The sequence below is a fragment of the Argentina anserina genome, chromosome 1 (genome assembly GCF_933775445.1).
Source record: "Argentina anserina chromosome 1, drPotAnse1.1, whole genome shotgun sequence".
Taxonomy (NCBI): domain Eukaryota; kingdom Viridiplantae; phylum Streptophyta; class Magnoliopsida; order Rosales; family Rosaceae; genus Argentina; species Argentina anserina.
The window spans coordinates 23534471-23552891 of NC_065872.1; the positions used below are offsets into that span (position 1 = coordinate 23534471).

Here is an 18421-nt window from a genome sequence, read left to right on the forward strand (position 1 = left end):
AAGCAAAGATTATCTCTAAGCTGATTTGAATTAAGGACTAAAAATCGAAAAACGTTTGTCGAAATATCAACAGTAATTTCATTTTTTTTAAGTCCTGATATTTCTTATGGTAACTGATCTGATTTCGTGTGTCATTCTTGATTTTTACCAAAGTTTTAAGATATTTTTTGATAATTCACGATAGTCTTAAAGTTTTAGGAATATTCCGTGATTCTCTCTCCCACTTAATGTTGAGAAGTTTTAAATACACACATATTCTCTCTTAATACATAATTACTACTTAATACACTACCAATCCAAAATTTCATGTATATACTTCTCTAAATACACATTTCAAGTACCCAAATTACCCTTTATCAATCATAATAATCATTCAACTAACATGGTTTATAGGGTTTCATATTTTCCATGTTTTTAGTTAAAAATATTGCCATCATAGTTCAAATTATAATTCAACAGAGAATTCTTATAACCCAACGTCCCCACTCTACTATAACATCAATAAGTAGGAATCCAAACAAAAATTGATTTGAAAAGATAGACAAAGTAGAAAGAATACATACCTTAACGGAATGATTCATGTAATTAATTCCCTTAATAGTTAAAAACTCAAAATTCAATTCATGACTTTTGGAGAAGGGATGATAGGCGTATACTATGATGTATTGAAAGTTTGAAACAAATACCTCTTGGTCTTTTAGCGATTTTTTTTATTTTCATTTCCTATTTCATTTTCTCTATAGCAATATGTATATTTTGGTCTTTTAACCTACTTACATAATCTAATTTGAAAATTTTGATAATAGAGTGTGTATTAAAAGATATGTGGGTATGTAAAACGTCACTGCCCACGTGCTTTAAAAATTCAATTAGAGGCAAAAAAAAAATTCCCACCTTTTTTGAATATTTAACATAATAGATCAATGTCTACGCTACAATTGAGTATCCTTATAAACCATGATAAAACAAAATTAAAAAAAAAGTCAATCAAAGCACATACACAACCTATTTAGGACACAATGATTAAACAGATATAGATTTGACAAAAAAAATTATATAATTATAATTACCTTCAAGTTGCTAACTTGGTTGCGAACAGTGATGTTATATTTCATAAATAAGTCCTAACTCAATCTTCAAAAGAAACTCAACCTGCAAAATCAAAACAAAAACACAAGCTCATAAGTACGGAAACGAGTCTTGGCTACCAAGCAGAGCGACCTTGTGCTTCTAAAATATTCACATAATTCACGATAGTCTTGAAATTTTAAAATATTTTGTGATTTTCTCTACCACTTAATGCCCACGTGTTTTTGAAATTCAATAAAATGGCAAAATGGGCTACGGGGATTCAAACTCTGGTTGGATATACCTCACATAATTGATATAACCATCTTTGTTGCCGACTCACGTATTTTATCTTAGCAGCATAATTATATATGTACGCACAATATTTTTAATTTTCTTTACAATTTCCATAATTTCGATATATCCTCGGTATTTTCTATCGGAATATTCAATTTTCGGACCTTCGATAGTTCTTTGAATCCGATATTTTAGTCCTTGATTAGAATTCAACATCAATACATAGTGATCAAGCTAAGACAGTATCTAATCCAGCACAATAAAGCTCTTTTAAGTTGATAGTACGTGTTGGATGACGCATGTATATTGAAACCCTATACTCATTTTACTAGGCCACTTTAACCGTTTCAAATTCAATCCCTAAACCGCTATCATAGTTTTTCTACATAGTTCACCCCATTGCCAGGTCTTGAAGCCGTTGCCCAACGATCACTATTTATCTGTTGAAATCTTAAACAAATTTTCACCATTTTCCGTCTGACACTAATCCAGTACTCTCTTTCCCACGTATTCCTTTATCCCATTGGTGTTCCTTATTAGATGCTTATACTTTCACAAATTTGACAAAAAGGAAAAATAAACGACTAAAACAGTGATTTTCCCAGGTAATATTTCAGTTGCACCTCCAAATTTTACCACCTACAGGCAAGGGTTAAAAATTAAAATCAATCTGAATTTCATTAAATTTTCTCATTCTATTGGATTTCTTTTGGAATCTGAACAATTTGTCATCTCTTTGAACTCTTTTTAAGACAACAGTTCAACGGAAAGTTGCACTTCTATTTCCTGTTGCTGGAAAAGCTTGACGTCGTCTCCCTTGTGGAAGTTCTTTTGAACCATCATCCCCATCAACTGTAGTTTTTTTCTTACCCCTTGATCCCAGGCTCTTCATGCTGCCTTCTCCCCCAGCCCCAGCATCCTTGGCTGGTTTTTCTCCAAATATGACCTGTTTCCTTGCCGCTTCATAGTCAAAAGGTTTCACCTGTAAGCCACCAGATTCCTGGGATTTTTCTGGTTCTCTGGCTTTCCTATTATGATTATGTGGCGGAAAGCATTTCTTGAAGCTTGAGGACAATTCTGAGAGAGACATTGGATCATCTTCTCCATACATCCCCAAAGCAGAAGCCTTGAGCTCAGGTACTTGAGAGCCATTTTCTAATGTTATAAAATCTCCTAAACTTGGCCTGGTGGATGATGTGGATGATACGGTAACGGCAGTTTCAGAATGGGGATTTACAGAACCTCGTCCTGGTTCTTCAGTCCTTGGATTTGATTGTTCCATCCTACCTGAGAATGAGTGGAATGGGAAGTTGACCGAAGATCTAATTTGCTCCAACTTATTCTCTTTCTTGTCCTGCAAAGACAATCAAAACGTAAATTCCAAATACAGCACAAAATATTCACAGAAAGCCCCAAAATGCAAATACTTGCTCAGCACTGAAAAGCCACTACTAATGAACCATTGACATGCTACAGCTAAAGTTGAAGTTCGCAAAATTTCATGAGATCTGGAAATTTCTTGCACAACTATAGGAGATCAGGTGGTGGGGCCTGGATACCAGGCCTAGCTATTAGTATAGCCCAACCTAACGCCCTTTCTATTTTAGTACTAGAGTATATGAGGAAAAAAAATATAGCATTTCTAGTTGTAATTAATTGCAACACAAATGGGGTTCTGTTTTACGCCCCTTTCCCAAAGAAAACTGCAAAATAGGAAAAGTTCACAAGTTAAAAAGCAGTAAACGATCACTACCAACCTTTACACCAGCATCAAATTTTTTTTTTGGAACTGCAGACCCCAAGAGTGCACTGAAAGCACGACTAGGCTTCTTTTGCACCTGAACAGTTGCTCCAGTAACCTGCAACAAATATAGGTTGACATACTAAGACAAATGTAAGAATTGAGAAAGTAAAACAATTCAAACATCTAGAGAAGCAACAGATGAGAACCTTGGCAGATTCTAAGGAACAGCTGATGCTATTTCCTTCCCTGATTTTTCCTGTTAAATTGTTGTCTTTAGGATGAACTTCATATCCAACCTTTCCTTCTCCATCAGACGCACCACTTCCGTGCTCCGAGGACTCCTGTGTAGGAGGCAGAACAGCTTGTAAAGGTGCAGATACGTCACCATCGATTGAATTACGTCCAGATTCATCTACTAAAGGTTCAGACCCATCACTGACCAATACATTTTCTTCAAATGCCTGCACGAAGAAATGCAAACTGTTACCAAGATTAAAACAAAATAAAAAGAATATAAATTAAATGGTTAGACGGAATACTGTACACAACACTCTTAACTATGTGTGTGTGTGTGTGTGTAGGCCGCCGTCTAATTTTTACTTCAAATCTAACATAAATTTTCAGAGTACCACCAATTATTGTCTTTCTATTGATTTTATATAATACTGAGGGCTCTTTTTCAACAGACTAGTGTATGAAAAAGAAGAAAAAAAATAATCTGAAGTCTAGCACATGTGGCTGAAAATTACACACATACATGTCATAATTACATCTCATTAGACCTAATAATCCCACACGAGATATATATTTGACAACTATGAGTCATTGTCTAATGGAAACTATTAGACCTATTTATTTATCATTTTAACCCTACTCTGTAAATGCAGACCCTGCGTATTTGAGCTTGGGGATTTAAATGGTTTGAAAACCTCACAAAAACATAACAGCATTGTTCCACACTCCTCTTAGTCTTATTCTGCGGTACATGGAAAGCTTCCACCTCAAGGCTTGCCAGGCACAAGGTCAGACAAAACTATCTCCGCTATTTATAACATTTATCATCAAACCAGAGGCATGCAACACTTGATAATTTAATCAATCACATGTCTACTATGCATGCAAACGGCCATAAGAAAAGTAAACAAGAATGCTTAGCCACGATGACCATCAGACTAATGAGAACAGCCATTACCTTTTTCGAACGTTCCACCTCCAGACTTTCAGCTGCAGCCTCAAAAAAGGCAGCATTCTGCATAGAGTGCCTAATGACACTAACAACAGGAGCGAGATGTTGCTCGATATATGCATGCTTTGATTTCAATACTTTCTTTAACTTGTTAGTTGTGTCAGGCATCTGTTTAGCTTTTTATCCCCAACAAAAAGAAGAGAGAGATAGAGAAGAGGAGTTAGCTGAATGTTTACTGAAGAAACTGTTTAAAAAGAGAAATTTAAAAGTAATATTCCATTACCAAGTTCAAGTAGAGTTTTGTTTGGTAATACATAGCCAGTACTTTCATCCTCTGTGCGGGCAATAACATCGCGCCACTCACATAAACCCTGATAACAAATTTTTACAAGTGCATATACAGTAAGTGGCGAATAGTGCAAAAGATACAAACAAAATTAGTTTTGCATCTATAATAAGTAGACATGTATTGCAAATTATATGCAAATATATTAGCAATAGCCTAACACTTCAATGACTCAACAGTAACGAGGAACAATGTGATTACCAACTTATGAATGTGCCAGAGTATTTGCAGACACTGCTCATTCAAAAGCATTTAATCCTGAATGTGAGTCCTGATTTCAAATTCCAACTAATCCCAAATAAGAAAAAAAATCCATCTAATCATTTGAACTTTGACATTTACACTACTCTCCTACATGTGGTCATTGATGGTAAATGGTGTGGTTAAATCACATAACTAGAACCGTGATGAGGTCAATATAACCCAATGTATAAATTCCCATAGGAAGTAAATTAGGGAAACAATGGCAAGCAGCTAAGGATTAAAAACAAGCACCTTGAATTTCTTCAATATTTTCAAAAGTATGTCAAGATCAACCCTATGTAAATTACGGAAGATTCCCATAAGGGAAGCAACTTACGGAAACAATGGCAAGCTGCTGAGAATTAAAACAAGCACCTTGTAACCTGCATCCAAACCAACCACAAAGATAAGAAGAATGGATAAATGAAAGCCCATCAAAATATACAAATAAGACGTTATCTAATCAAAAAGATTTAAAACATGAGTGAAACATACCCATATATGTGGAGATATGAATTCTCAGTGAAAACTTCCTTCTCATAGAGATGCATGCATATATCATAACTGCGCCTGTAAACCTGTCAAAAATTAGAGTTTTAATTGAAACTGTTTAAAGTTTGAAGTATAAAAGTGAAAAACGGTATGACAATAATAACGACGACCGAAAGAATCATTTCTAAACTATATACAGTCAAGACATTTAATATACCACACTGAAAGTAGAAAAACAATTACAGATTTCCAAACAATTTAATCTACTGCTACGAGTAATGCTGCAGACCTATAGACACCAAACTCAATACACAAGATTAAAGCAGCTACCAAACTTGAAAGCGACTTTTCCTTCAAATGTGCCAATTGAATAACGCACCAGAAAAAGCAGCCACCACAAAACAACATAACCGGCATGATTTCAGAATATCTGTGCTAGTGGGTTCAAAAGTAACTTTTTCCATCTTTTACCTTGCACATTCAGATCATTCATAGCTATAACTCTTGATAGCGACTTTTATGACCGCACAAGACACCATCAGGCAAAATGACTCCACTTTCACACCCCAAAAAAAATGCCTATAAGACTACAATATAGTATACATCATCGGAGGTTTTCAATGCATACGGCGGCCAATTTTTGTAAGAGTAGTGAAGAGGTTTTCAGCAATTTAGTGAAGCCAAAAGCCAGGGCCATCACGAATAGTATTCAAATGCAGTTACCAAACTAATTAAAAATGAATGAAAGAAGACTGAACAAATCCTCTCCCAAAGGGTCAAGCTACAATAACCACGCCAAATTATGCTTATTAATATGATCTACATCTTCCAAGAACTGACAGCAAGCTAATAATATTGAGTTATAACCATCAAAACCATAACAAAATGCAATTAAAAAGAACAGTTTAGATAAAAAAAAGATAAGTAAAAAAAGGATTATTATCCTTATGAGCAAGAATAAAATTACAGCTAAACTAGATAAATAATAATACTACACAGTACAGGAATTTAGAGGATAAGCATAATATCATCATCGAGAATAATGTGCATACCTCTACCAAAGGAGCATCAGAGTTCTCAGATTCCTTTGGCATGGAAGATAACTTTGTTCTCATCAAATCATATATGTATAACAGATAGTGTGTATCTTCTCTGGCATATCTGCTCAGATAGAGAAATTTTTATAATGTGAAACAAAGTTTGTAATGACAACTTCTCATATTGTACAACTAAAGTTCTAAAACAAATTTAACTGTTCAATTTGGATGTTAACTCAAGTTCTAAAACATATTAGGCTTCAGAAGTTGGATATGGAATTTCTTATCCCATTCCAAGCCTATAACCAACAAAACAAACAGGACCATAATTTCCAATCAACTCTATCAGCACAATATCGAGGCAATAAGCTCATCCAACTACCACCTGAATCAACTTAAACAGAACATATAACATCATTTATGTTTTCACCTGATCATCTCTTTGGTAAGAGGGCGGAATCTCCAGTCTGCATTCTGGTATCTGCAAAGAGTTTACATGGTCAAACTTGAACAATATGAGCAGCGAGTAGTAAAAGAAGCAACTAGCTTCTGAAATTTAAAAAAAAGGGGGGGGGGAGTTTAATTATAACACTCACTCTTTGCTGGCAGAAACATAACAATAATGTTGCAACAGATGTTCCAAACTATTTCTTTCCAATTTCAATACCCTTGACGCCTGATGATCAAGACATGAGGTCAATTTTTTTATTAGAAGCACACAATGAAGAGTAAAAGATTCTTCAGAAAGGAAAAAATAAAGTACATAGAATGAAAGACTTTGAAAAGAAATACCCTACAACACAAACCAAAATTGCCTCGCCACAAAAAAAAAAAGAGTACTATTTTAAATTGAGAACAGGATCAATTTGCTCAGTGGTTCAAGGTACAGTACCTGGCCGGTGTCAAACAAATTACAGACATAAATTCCAAAATCACGTTGGAGCCACACAATATCTCGATCTGCTCCATGCATCACCTGATTAATTAGGTCTTATTAATTATTGACCGACAAATGTAGCTAAAAAATCAGATGACCACAAGCGAAAAACAAACCTTTTTCTTAGAAGGGTCCTTGAAAACTTCCCTAAGGTATGGACCAATATGAATTCTTAGCTTCAAAGTATCTACAAGAAAATCTTCCGTTCTTGTAGAAATCTGCATCAAACAAGTCAATCCCTGGAAGGATCGATACTGGTTGTGCTCCAAATCAACCTAGATTTCCACATATAGACGTTAAAAAACATGAAATGCGGGAATTCCAAGTACGACAGATATTCCAACTCATATGATTGCAATCAAACTTTACCGCAAATTCATTAACAGCACGCAACTTAGCTGCCAGCTCCTTCAAATCTTTGACCTCCTCCACAAGCTTGAATGGAGTAGCCTCTAGTTCCGGCGGCTTCAGTGGCTCATCCTCCCCCATATCCTCATCAACAAAATCGAGAACAGAGAGCTTTTCCTTTTTATCATAAGAGAACAATAATCAGTCCCCAATTAATTTTAAAACAACATGAAATCATAAGGAAGCAGTGAGAAGCTTACCAAGGGATGAACAAATCGGTGGCCATCTTCACTCCTCTCCAACCAAACATGGTCAAAGGGCTGGTTCGAGTTATTGACCAGAATGTTGAACTGCTCCTGAGGCTTACGAATGGAGGGCACGTGAAATGGGACCTTGGGCTTGTTCTTGACCTGAGTCGGATTCGGATGATGATCAGCCTTCTTCTTCTTCCCAGACACCAACTGGAAGCCCTCTTCGTCCTCCTTCCTCGTCCTCTTGAACTCGTCCACCGACGCGTCCACTCGCTCGAGGACGTCGTCGTTGGCATTGACCAGCCAATCGTAGGCGTCGTCCAAATCGGAAGGGAAAGGCGTCTTGTCCGAGGCGGCGATGGATTCGAGCATGGACTGCGATTGCCGGGCCATTTCTTCGATGGGGAGTTTGAATTCGTCGAAATTGCGGAAGTAGAAGAAGTCCTCGCTAGAAGGGATGGCCCGCGAGGAGCCGGAGAGGTTGGATACGGAGGAGGCGAGACGGCCGGTGGCTAGGTTATGGAGCAATCGGGGCCTCGGTGGCGGAGAGTCATGGTTCATGGCGCGGCTTTAGGGTTTTGCTAGGGTTTCCAGTTTGCAGATAGGTATTTTGATCTGGGTTTGGTCGGAGGAGGACAGCGATTTCGATGATATGGAATTAGTTACGGCAGGTCACGTGGCCTGGGTGCCGTCAACTTCCTTGTGAGTTTTGGAAAACCCACTTCTTGTGTTTTGCCATCTTCACATGACTAAAACGACGTTGGCAATAATAGGTAACAACATATAGTATCAATGATACCATGGTACACCCTCTACATACATGTCAAATATATTGTTCTACAATATAAGTACATTATCTCTACTACTATTTCACTAAATTATAAATTACTAAATCTACTTCTCTTTAATTTTATCTTTACACGTATGAAGAATAACAATTATGTAAAAACACAAATATTTTCACAAGTGTGTTTTACCAAACTATCATTTGTAGGAAACAAAATTGCATAAAATGATTGTCTTTTAAAAATACATTTCAAATAAAATTTTACAACTCGTGTCATTAAAACACATGCATTGCACAGACACGAGACTGGTATAAATTAAGCTAACTCTACAAACCGGGATGTAGGTTGTGGACAAAAATTCACATACTCATTCCTATCTTACGTCAAAAGTAGTTGATTCACCTGATTTACGCGAAAGTTTGTGTTTTATTTCTCTTCAACCATTATTTAAAATAATCATTGAAGGTTCTTTCAAGTATAAATTCAGCACTTAACTAAGTGGGCATCTACTCCTCCTCTTGTGTATCAAATCAAGTCTCTGGTTTAAGATATTACTTTTCTTGTTACTCCATTCTTGTACGTAGAGAAAGTCAATTTTGTGGTGGATAATATACTAATATAGGTTGCGTTTGGCGGGGCTTATAAGCTCCTTAGCTTATAAGATGAGGAGGTGTTTGGTGTTTGGCAGAGATAGAAGTGAGTGGCTTTTCTTTTAAGTCAGGGTCATTTTCTCTTGAAAAGGAGAAGTTACTCCAACTCTACTTTAGCTTATAAGCCAGCCACAAAAACACACGGGGGACTGTAGCGAATAAATGATATTTTCAAAATACCATTGGGTGCCCTCCGAAGTTTCAACAAATTACCCACCTCTCTCTCTGTGTTATCCGTACAAGTGTCCCTCCTCCGACGGCCTCCGACGTTGCTATCATCTACGGACTACGGCTATGAGTTGGATCAAAATCTCTCTATGTTCTCCGTACAAGTGTACAAGCATCCCTCCTCCGGCGGCCTCCGACGTTGCTATCGTATACGACTATGAGTTGGATCAAAAGGTTTTGATCTGATTAGTTAGTTTGAATTCATATGTCTATTTTCATTCCTTTGCTGATATGAAACTGTCAAATTGGGTAATTGGTGTTGATGAATCTATGCTTACGAACTTAATTGGGTAGTTAGTTTTAAATCAAGATCAGACTGGATCAATTTACTTCTTGGTTAATTATGTATTGATAATTTTTCTGCATAGTTTAATTGGATCTAAATAGTGAAATCGATAGAATTGAGTTTTGGTTGGGAGGAGTCCCTGGATAAGAATTGGGATTGAAATATGCATCTAAATCTCAAGTTCTAGGTTGATCGAATTTTCTATTTAGTTTTAGAAATCAGAGAAAGTTAAGTTTTCTCCTAATGAGGATGCGCATGTCATTGTTGATTGTGTCAAGGTAATTCATTTGGAAACAAAATGTTGGATTTTTAATTTAGCTTATAGAATTCTCAGGTTATAAACTGTTTTTAAAAATTTCTGTGTTTATGTATATTTCTAGTATGTCCTCAGGGAGTTGTCATCTTCTCCAGTCCCTGCCTCTTGCTGCAATGCATTGCTTGATTCCTTTCGCAAGTCTGGAGATTTACACTGACGAACATGAAAAGTTGTTGGGTCACACTGAAAAGAGCTGGACTCTTTTTGTGGACGGGTGTGGGAAGGATGTTTCAGGTATATTATCCAATTGCATGTTTCTGTTACTTATAGTCTCCCATTTCTGCCTTGGTGACTTCAGTATTCAATTTGAATAAGCACGCGTGAGTATTATTTTTGATTTTGTGTTTTAAGTAAATCCGGAAAAAGAGAACATAGTTTTTTGTGGTCTTTTTGATTTGAGGGGTAAAATTGGAAGTTGAAGTGTTGGCTCCCCAAAACAGAGCATATTATTATCTCTAGGGTTGATACTCGGCTGTCTCACTCTTGGCTTGAACCACTTCGTAATCGATCTTACAGACCCAATCTGTCTCTCCCTTTCTCTCCAAATGAGGTCTCTCTCTCTCTCTCTCTCTGAAAATCTGAATTCAATTTTTGTAAGTATTTCCGTATCTAACTTGGGTATTGGCACAGTCGGCACCCGGAGGTTCTATGGGCGCAGCGGTCCGACAAAGTATACCTGACGGTGGCCTTGCCGGATGCCAAGGACGTTGACGTCAAATGTGAGGCTGAGGGCTTGTTCACCTTCTCCGCCACCGGAGACCAAGGCCACCCTTTTCACTTCACTCTCCACCTCTACGGCCAGATACTACCTCAGGTCTCTCTCTCTCTCTCTCTCTCTCTCTCTCTCTCTCCGTATTCATGTCGTCTGATAGTTTCATTGCTTTGCTGCTGCAGGGTTGTAAAACAAAGACAGGCTCAAGGAACATCATCTGCTCCATCCAGAAACAACACAAAGGCTGGTGGCAACGGCTTCTCAAGACCCAAGAAAAGCCCGCCCCTTACATTAAGGTTGACTGGAACAATTGGTGCGATGAGGACGACGAAAAAGACTCTACTTGTATGTCCCCCTTGATTCTTCTCTCTGTGTATCAAACATATAACTGAACTCATTTTTTATGATTATCCTAATATCATTAAGGACTGATAGGTTTGTTACTTTGGATTTTGGAAATGTAAAACTCTGAGTTAAGGTTTTAAGACCTGAGTTGTTTGGATCTTTCATTTCATTTTTGGTTTCTTTAAGAGCACTCTGCCTGTAATAAAGCTACTTAAAACACAAGTTCCTGAAAGTTTGGTTTATTATCTCCAAGTTTTTCCTGTTTTTGATGGTACTTTGTTTTTTATGGTCTGTGCAGCTGATTTGGCCTCTGATGATGATGTCGATACGGTAAATTGACATCCCTTACCATTTAAATTAATGGAATAGATCCACTTAATCAGGAAAAATGTTTTTATAATCTACAGAATATTGGTGAAGAGGATGGAAGCAGTGAAGATGAAGGAATGCTCTGTAAGTCCAACTTTCTGTCTTACCCATCAACATTATATAGTACAGGCAGAATTGTGCATTACCCCTGTCATTGTCCATCTCATCATCCATTAGATAGATAAACTTCGTTCTGTTTTGTCTCTATTTCTTTTTTTGTTCTTTTTTATTTTTATAGATGATGCAGGAAAGATTGGGAGATGGTGATTATTGGTTGTGGTTGGGCTTAGACGTTGTAAAATTAAACAATAGTGTAATGTTTAGGATTAAGGGCTTATAGCTCTAGTGGTTACTGAGAGAGAGGATAAAGGGAAGAATAATTAATGTTAATGAAGAAGAAATACTGAGGTAACCAAGCCGTCAAAAGAACTAGGACTTTATTCTCTCCAACCTGTTTACGCTTGCAATCATATATTCGGCTTTATTATTAAATTTATCACCCCAAAGTCCTATAATACCAGATAAGAGCTGGTGTTGAAATACTTAAAACATAGCGATCAGTCTCAAATAATTGATGTTAATAAAATTGAACAATAATAAGTTCTAGAATCTAGATTACTCTTGGTTTATTTTTGTGTTATAATTTTACTTATTCAGACAGTAATACTAGACTACCATCAAGACTTAATTTTGGACCGAAAAGGACTAAGCAGATTTCTCAGGAGGGTATATCTACTCTAACCACCAATAGCTTTACTAAAACCACTGTTTTGTCATGTCATAGGGGAGAGAGATTTTTTCAGTAAGTATATACAGAAATATAGGGTTTGGATGTCACCCTCATTTTTGTTATACCAGATTTTGCAGATTTGTGCATGTAGGATTATGCTATTACCAGCTTGTCTGATTTCTACTCAAAATTGTTCATATAAGATTAACTATGTTGGCTATGAGTCAGAGCCTATCAATGGATCTCACCTTCTGAAGTTGAACGACCAATTTAGTTATATAGTCAGTGAGTTTTGCAAATATGGAAGATCCAGTACTGTGGAGCATTTCAATGGTCAGACCCATTGATTATTAGGTCCACTCAGATGTAACCATTGTAGAAATTCTAGCGACATCTAATGTTATCCAGTCATTTGACATCATTTCTAGTAATTACCAGAATCTGTGCACACATTGCTCCTCTTATGTAAATTTCGCAATTTTGCACTTGCTGTTTTCCTGAGTAATAAAAAAACTCTCTTTAAGTAGTTTTAGCTCCAAGTTTAATTTTGTCAATGTCTTTGAAGGTGAAGGGACATTGGCAATGCATTTTGGTATAGTAACTTTCGCACAGGCACTTTTGTTATTTAACCATGTTGGCCTGTGCGAAATGTTGCAGTTGGTTTCTGATATCACTTTCTTCATCTCTCATGTGACTATTAACATCCTCCTCTTTGATGATTCACAGATCTGCCGGACTTGGAGAAGGCAAGGAAACAAAAGTAGCATCATCGCATGTTAGCTAGGGCCCGAGATGATCCATCGACTTTCTCTAGGATAGCATAGGTTAACTTACTCCTTAAGGTCAAATTTTATGCACATTACATATGCTTGTAACTATCTTCGTATTGTTTTGAGCTTGGTAGTGCTGACCCTTTTGCTTTTGCTCAATTGTTTTAATTTTTTTTTCTGTCTCAACCTAAAAGAATGGGAGAGATTGCAGCCCTTCACAGTACTATGTGAAGTATGAAACTGCCAGTAAAAACTTTCATGTTAGCCGCTGCTGCTGCTGCATCTCTTACTCATTGGTATAACAAATTGTCCCCAAACATTCAGAAGATGCATCACCCTTTCTACAAAGCCTGAAAATGTTCTCAATGTAGACTGACAGACTACGTTCCTTGGATGCAATGTTGAATATGGTGCGGCCGCAGTGTTGAATCCCAGTTTCTCAATGCATCTAATTTTACTGAAAAATATCTACTTACGTTCGTATACCTTTCTCTGATTTGCTACAGGAAAAAGGAAAGAAAAGAAAAGAACATTTAGTTAAGTTTTACATGAGCACAAAAGATCTACCTTTCAGCCTCTACCCCTATCCATTTCATGCGATTAGGACTGTTGGGAACCTCATCCACAACACGCACAGGAATAACAGGGATTGAATCCCACCATTCTTTCAGTCGTCTATGAAAACCTTGATTGTTCTCCTTGCTCTTCCCTACCTTCGATACTAATGTCATCGTGAAGTAAGACAACAAGGCTCCCATTATAAATACCTTAATTGGAACCACTGCTAAAAGTATAGACGCTGCAATCAGCACCACCATTGCTGTATTTGCATGCTGCAACATCCAAGGTTTACTTATACTGATTTAGGAAAATAGTCTCCAATCAATTGTAAAATTGCATGGCAAACTCAGTACCTTATGAGCCTTTGAAATGAATATGGACCACAGTTTCAACACCGAGACATTTGCTTTCTTCACTACCTCATGTACAGTTTGCATCCCGTGTTGAGCCGACACTATGTTTTCCACCGTAGTTTGTTCAGATGCAGTGTACACAACTAGCTCATTGCATTTTTCATCAATTCTTTCCTGTCTTGCTCTAATCATCTTTGCAACCACCCAGACCAAGAAAGCAGCAATGGCTTTGCCCACCCACTCCCTGCAAAAATTCTCATCATGCATTGAACTACTCATAACATATCTGCACCAAGTTTTTCGTTTAGTTATGACTGAAGTTTGACAACAGGCACTTACTCATAGGTGACAACTAGAGCCACACTGATCACAGTTAGTGTAATAGCTGGCCTCTCCCATGTAAGGACTTCTTCAAACCCGGGCCACACATTCCCAATGGGCTTTAGTAACTCCTACATGATAAAACCAATGCCATCTCTTAACAGTGTAATGAAAAGTTGACAAAACTGAAGCAAATGGGAATAAACTAAATCAACCATTTAAAGAAAGCTCCTGAACTTAATATCAGGATTTCAAATAGCTAGGTAAGGATGACTTAAAATGGTCAAATAATATGCTGATTCAAGTATGAGAAGATCCAAAATATTGTCCAGTTTTGGGGGAAGAAAATTTGAGCAAAGGAATAATTTTGATTACAATCTGTCATTTACAAACATGTTTAGGAATAAAGCCTGTAGGACAAGAAAGAAAAGCAGACCGAGAAATAGCTGCTGGCATTTTATTAGACTCTACCAAAAGAATCAAATATAATGGATAAAGGTGCTTCATGTAGCCTACTCCCCACCATTGGATTTTTAAACTCAAGATGAGTAACTTCATCTTTACCTGGAAGTTGCTATTCCTGATAGGGATGGTTTATTAAGATGCTTACCATGAAAATTGTAGTACTTTCAGTGATTCCCTCTTCTTTCAGTCCTTCTGCGCTTGCTTTGGCAATAACAATTTCTTTCTCTTCCTCTCTTGCTTGACTAATTACATTTTCTAGTAAGGATGTGTCTTCACCAGGACCACTTGGACCTGCTCTTTCCTTTGCCACTTCTGTTACTTCTACACTCGAGTGAATTGACTCAGTAATGATCATGCTCCTTAGGATTGAACTCGCACTACATGGATGACCACTATTGACCTTCTTTAGACTCTCAGCAAGCTCTTCTAGAATATAATCCCCTTTAGGTAACTCCTCAGACAAGGAAAAGATCAAGAATCTTGTCGGTTTAGGTGGAGATATTCTCAGCATTTCCCTTGCTGCATGGAGCCTTATTATTGACAGTATTGTCCTTGCATGCATCTCCCATGCTTGTAGTGGACATTCTAATTTGAACTTTGATAGAAACTGGTGCATCAACATGATCTCCTTTGTTACTGCAAGCCAATGGTCACGCCTTGTGGAGCTTGTTATCTCGGGGAACTCGAGCACAACCCCCTCTGATCTAAAATGTTGGTAAAATGAGACATTCAACAAATATACAAAAATTACTAGCTTTTTCCTCTAGGGATGGCATCAGAGGCTATAAGGAGGGTTGCGACCTTTCAAGAATATCCATTTGTAATTAAGTAGGGACTTTCAATCTGCTAAGGAGTCATATTAACCGTATTACTCATTTAACTGCCGTAATTGTGATACTAGTTAGAAGTTCGAATCAATGAGCAACGATATATATATGCAACTTACAACTCAGGAGACTCGTAAACAATAGCCTTGTCAAAAAGTGGGGCACCCCACGGTCCTGTTGAGGCTGATTTGACACTCTGCTCCCTATCCTTTGAGAGGTCTATTTTAAGAGCATCTTCATACGTTATCACACCAGAGGCCTCAAAATAGAGGGCATAGTTGGTCAAGGTAAGCTTACCTGAGATGAGCAAGTACACAGATACAAATAATAATTTAATATCTGAAAAAAAAAACTCAGAGACGACCAACTTCCTTCTGTATTGAACATACCAGGCCAACTAGTTCCTCCAATGTGGCGTACCACTCTTTGTGTGCTAGCAGTTCCCTCCACATGTAAAATAAACTCATCATCTGCAAACTCCACACCCTTTGGCTTTGCTTGTTTTTGCAGATGTTTTATACATCTAAACATGGAAAACAATTCATATATATATATATATATATATATATATATCTCAGAATTTGACATAAAAGCATGCTTATAAGTTGGTATGCTACTCTTCTCGATCTTATTTTTCCAATTTGTATTGGATTAAACACACATCAGACCCAAAAACAAAAACAAAACACACACACACACACACAGACATCAGCAAGCAGATGGCTGTTGTTTACTTGAACAAATAGATTCCCCGACCAAAAGGAAAATGGAAGTTCAAGTTTTGTATGTGCGTTGTTCAAAGGCCAAAGAATGAGTTGTGGCATGCCAAATGTACAATTTTCTCGACTTCACTAGAAAATTCCCAGACTTTCCTGAAGCTTTTGGTTCCAACTGAGGCTAATAAATTGATAGCAATCATTTGTGTACAGATGCTGTATCAATCTGTCATCTAGACATTCGAAAGATGCACTTACTTGTCGATTTCCTTGATGTATTTGTCATATGCAGGAAAATGGAGCCTATTTCCTGTAGGTGCCGTTAAAGTTTCAAAGGTAAATCTTCCATTAACAATATCTGTGACTAGTGGAACAAGTGATCCCAACCACACGAATGCGTCTTCTCCAACGCTCCGCTCGTTATCAACCTGCGAGACACAATCATTAACAAGAACAGAAGATATACTTACCTAAAACAAAAGGTACACTAGTCTTTTAAAAAAATGAATGCCTACTATATAAAGAATGGAAGCTCTAAACATGGAGCTTACTAGAAGTGGCATGAGGTCTGTATAGAACAAAGAAACATCTTCTTGTTCTGCAGCAAAATTTGCAACAACTTTTCTGTCTTCTTTCTCCTTCCCCTCACACTCCTGAAAACCCAAACAATGTGATGCAGGCAGACAAAAGGATATGATTAATCAATTATAGATAGAAAGACTAGTGTGATATATTGATCGTTAAAAAAAAATAGGGCTAGAATAACAGTGTTAACTTTGTGGTTGGGTGTGGGGTAATAACTAGTAAGGATGCGATAGCATGAACTACTAATGCGAGTTCAATGAAATGATAATATAGACACTTTAAAAATCATTCAGGTGCATGGTCTCCTATACTTCTAAGAGCAGGTTTATATGTAGCCAGCCAACTCGCCCAATAGCATTACTCATTATAATGCTGCAGACAATGGTTATAGTTTCATATGGATAGAGTTAGTATGCATAGTCATAAGCCCGGTATACATATTGAATAATTATTCATTTTTGAAATATTATTGCACACGCACTCAGTGTAGCTGTAGCAAATCTCTGTGAAGTACTGCAAGTATTTTTGGTTGCTCATACATATAATGCAGATACGTAGTAAAACAAAACTAGATTATGAGTCACTCTGATTCCACAGAAGAATAAACTGAGGGAAATTTAGGAATGAACTCACGGTGAAAGAGTCCTCTTGGGCAGAGTCGGGAATCTCCCAGGCGAGCATCATGTCGAATGTGAAACGACTGAAGATTCCATCGGCAATCTTCTGCTCAATATTGTTTTGGCTCAACTCTCTCACACCTTTTGCACTGCAGAACTCTAAAAATTTCCTTGTGTAAGTGCCAACACCACCGCCACGGCCACCGAGGGACGTAGCCGTTTCATCGTTCCCTGAGCTGGTCGCTTCAAATTCCTCCACCAACTTATCCACCGAAGTGTTCAGTCTCCTGGAGGGCGTGTACGTAGAATTGATATCATGAATTCATGATCATAGTTGATCAGTTTCTTGAAAGCTAAGAAGATGGTGATGATAATAATAATAAGACTTACACAGCGCAGGCTTGTACAACATCATTGGCAACCGATGAGAGATGTTTCATTCTCATTGTCGACATTGTAGCTATCTCCTATCTTTCCTTTCCTTCGTCTTTTTTCTTATTCTTCTTACTTAATAGCAGAGGAGAGAAGAGGTGAGAGGCAGCGTTGTGTTTGTTTCTTCACCAACGTGCCACGTTTGTACGGCCATGCAGGAGTGCAACACCTGTTGCCCGTTCCCCATTTTTCTCTCCCTCCCTCGATCAATCTCTCTTATCCTCTCTGTTGGGCCTTTTTAAGGCACAGGCCCTTTGAGAAAAATTCTAAGAAACTAATGAAAAAATCCAGCGTACAGCGCTGCATGGTCATGTTAAAATGGATAAACCGGTGTTGGCCGCTTTTTCAATATACCAAGAGAGCCCATACGAACAAGATTGTCAGAGGATCGACTCTGCAGA

The 18421-nt window shown here is 37.5% G+C and overlaps 3 protein-coding genes across 3 annotated transcripts; 1 reads left to right on the forward strand and 2 right to left on the reverse strand.

Moving 5' to 3' along the window:
- Positions 1–1978: 1978 nt before the first annotated feature.
- On the reverse strand, positions 1979–8653 carry LOC126788411 (protein RRP6-like 2). The gene is made up of 14 exons (XM_050514404.1): positions 7959–8653; positions 7720–7875; positions 7467–7625; positions 7306–7389; positions 7010–7089; positions 6844–6894; positions 6429–6537; positions 5380–5462; positions 5222–5267; positions 4579–4666; positions 4302–4471; positions 3316–3570; positions 3123–3224; positions 1979–2719 (listed from the first exon to the last, which is right to left on the reverse strand). Exons 1-14 carry the CDS (start codon positions 8508–8510, stop codon positions 2126–2128), a joined length of 2529 nt encoding a protein of 842 aa, XP_050370361.1. The 5' UTR covers positions 8511–8653; the 3' UTR covers positions 1979–2125.
- Positions 8654–10638: 1985 nt separating this feature from the next.
- On the forward strand, positions 10639–13413 carry LOC126788981 (co-chaperone protein p23-2). Its single transcript, XM_050515026.1, has 6 exons — positions 10639–10767; positions 10848–11031; positions 11112–11274; positions 11573–11604; positions 11682–11727; positions 13100–13413. The coding sequence occupies exons 1-6, from the start codon at positions 10763–10765 to the stop codon at positions 13135–13137; spliced, it is 468 nt and encodes a 155-aa protein (XP_050370983.1). The 5' UTR covers positions 10639–10762; the 3' UTR covers positions 13138–13413.
- A 293-nt stretch (positions 13414–13706) lies between these two features.
- On the reverse strand, positions 13707–18043 carry LOC126804378 (uncharacterized). The gene is made up of 10 exons (XM_050531964.1): positions 17979–18043; positions 17605–17875; positions 16938–17039; positions 16645–16814; positions 16060–16193; positions 15790–15967; positions 14989–15547; positions 14397–14509; positions 14058–14301; positions 13707–13976 (listed from the first exon to the last, which is right to left on the reverse strand). The coding sequence occupies exons 1-10, from the start codon at positions 18041–18043 to the stop codon at positions 13707–13709; spliced, it is 2106 nt and encodes a 701-aa protein (XP_050387921.1).
- Positions 18044–18421: the final 378 nt, after the last annotated feature.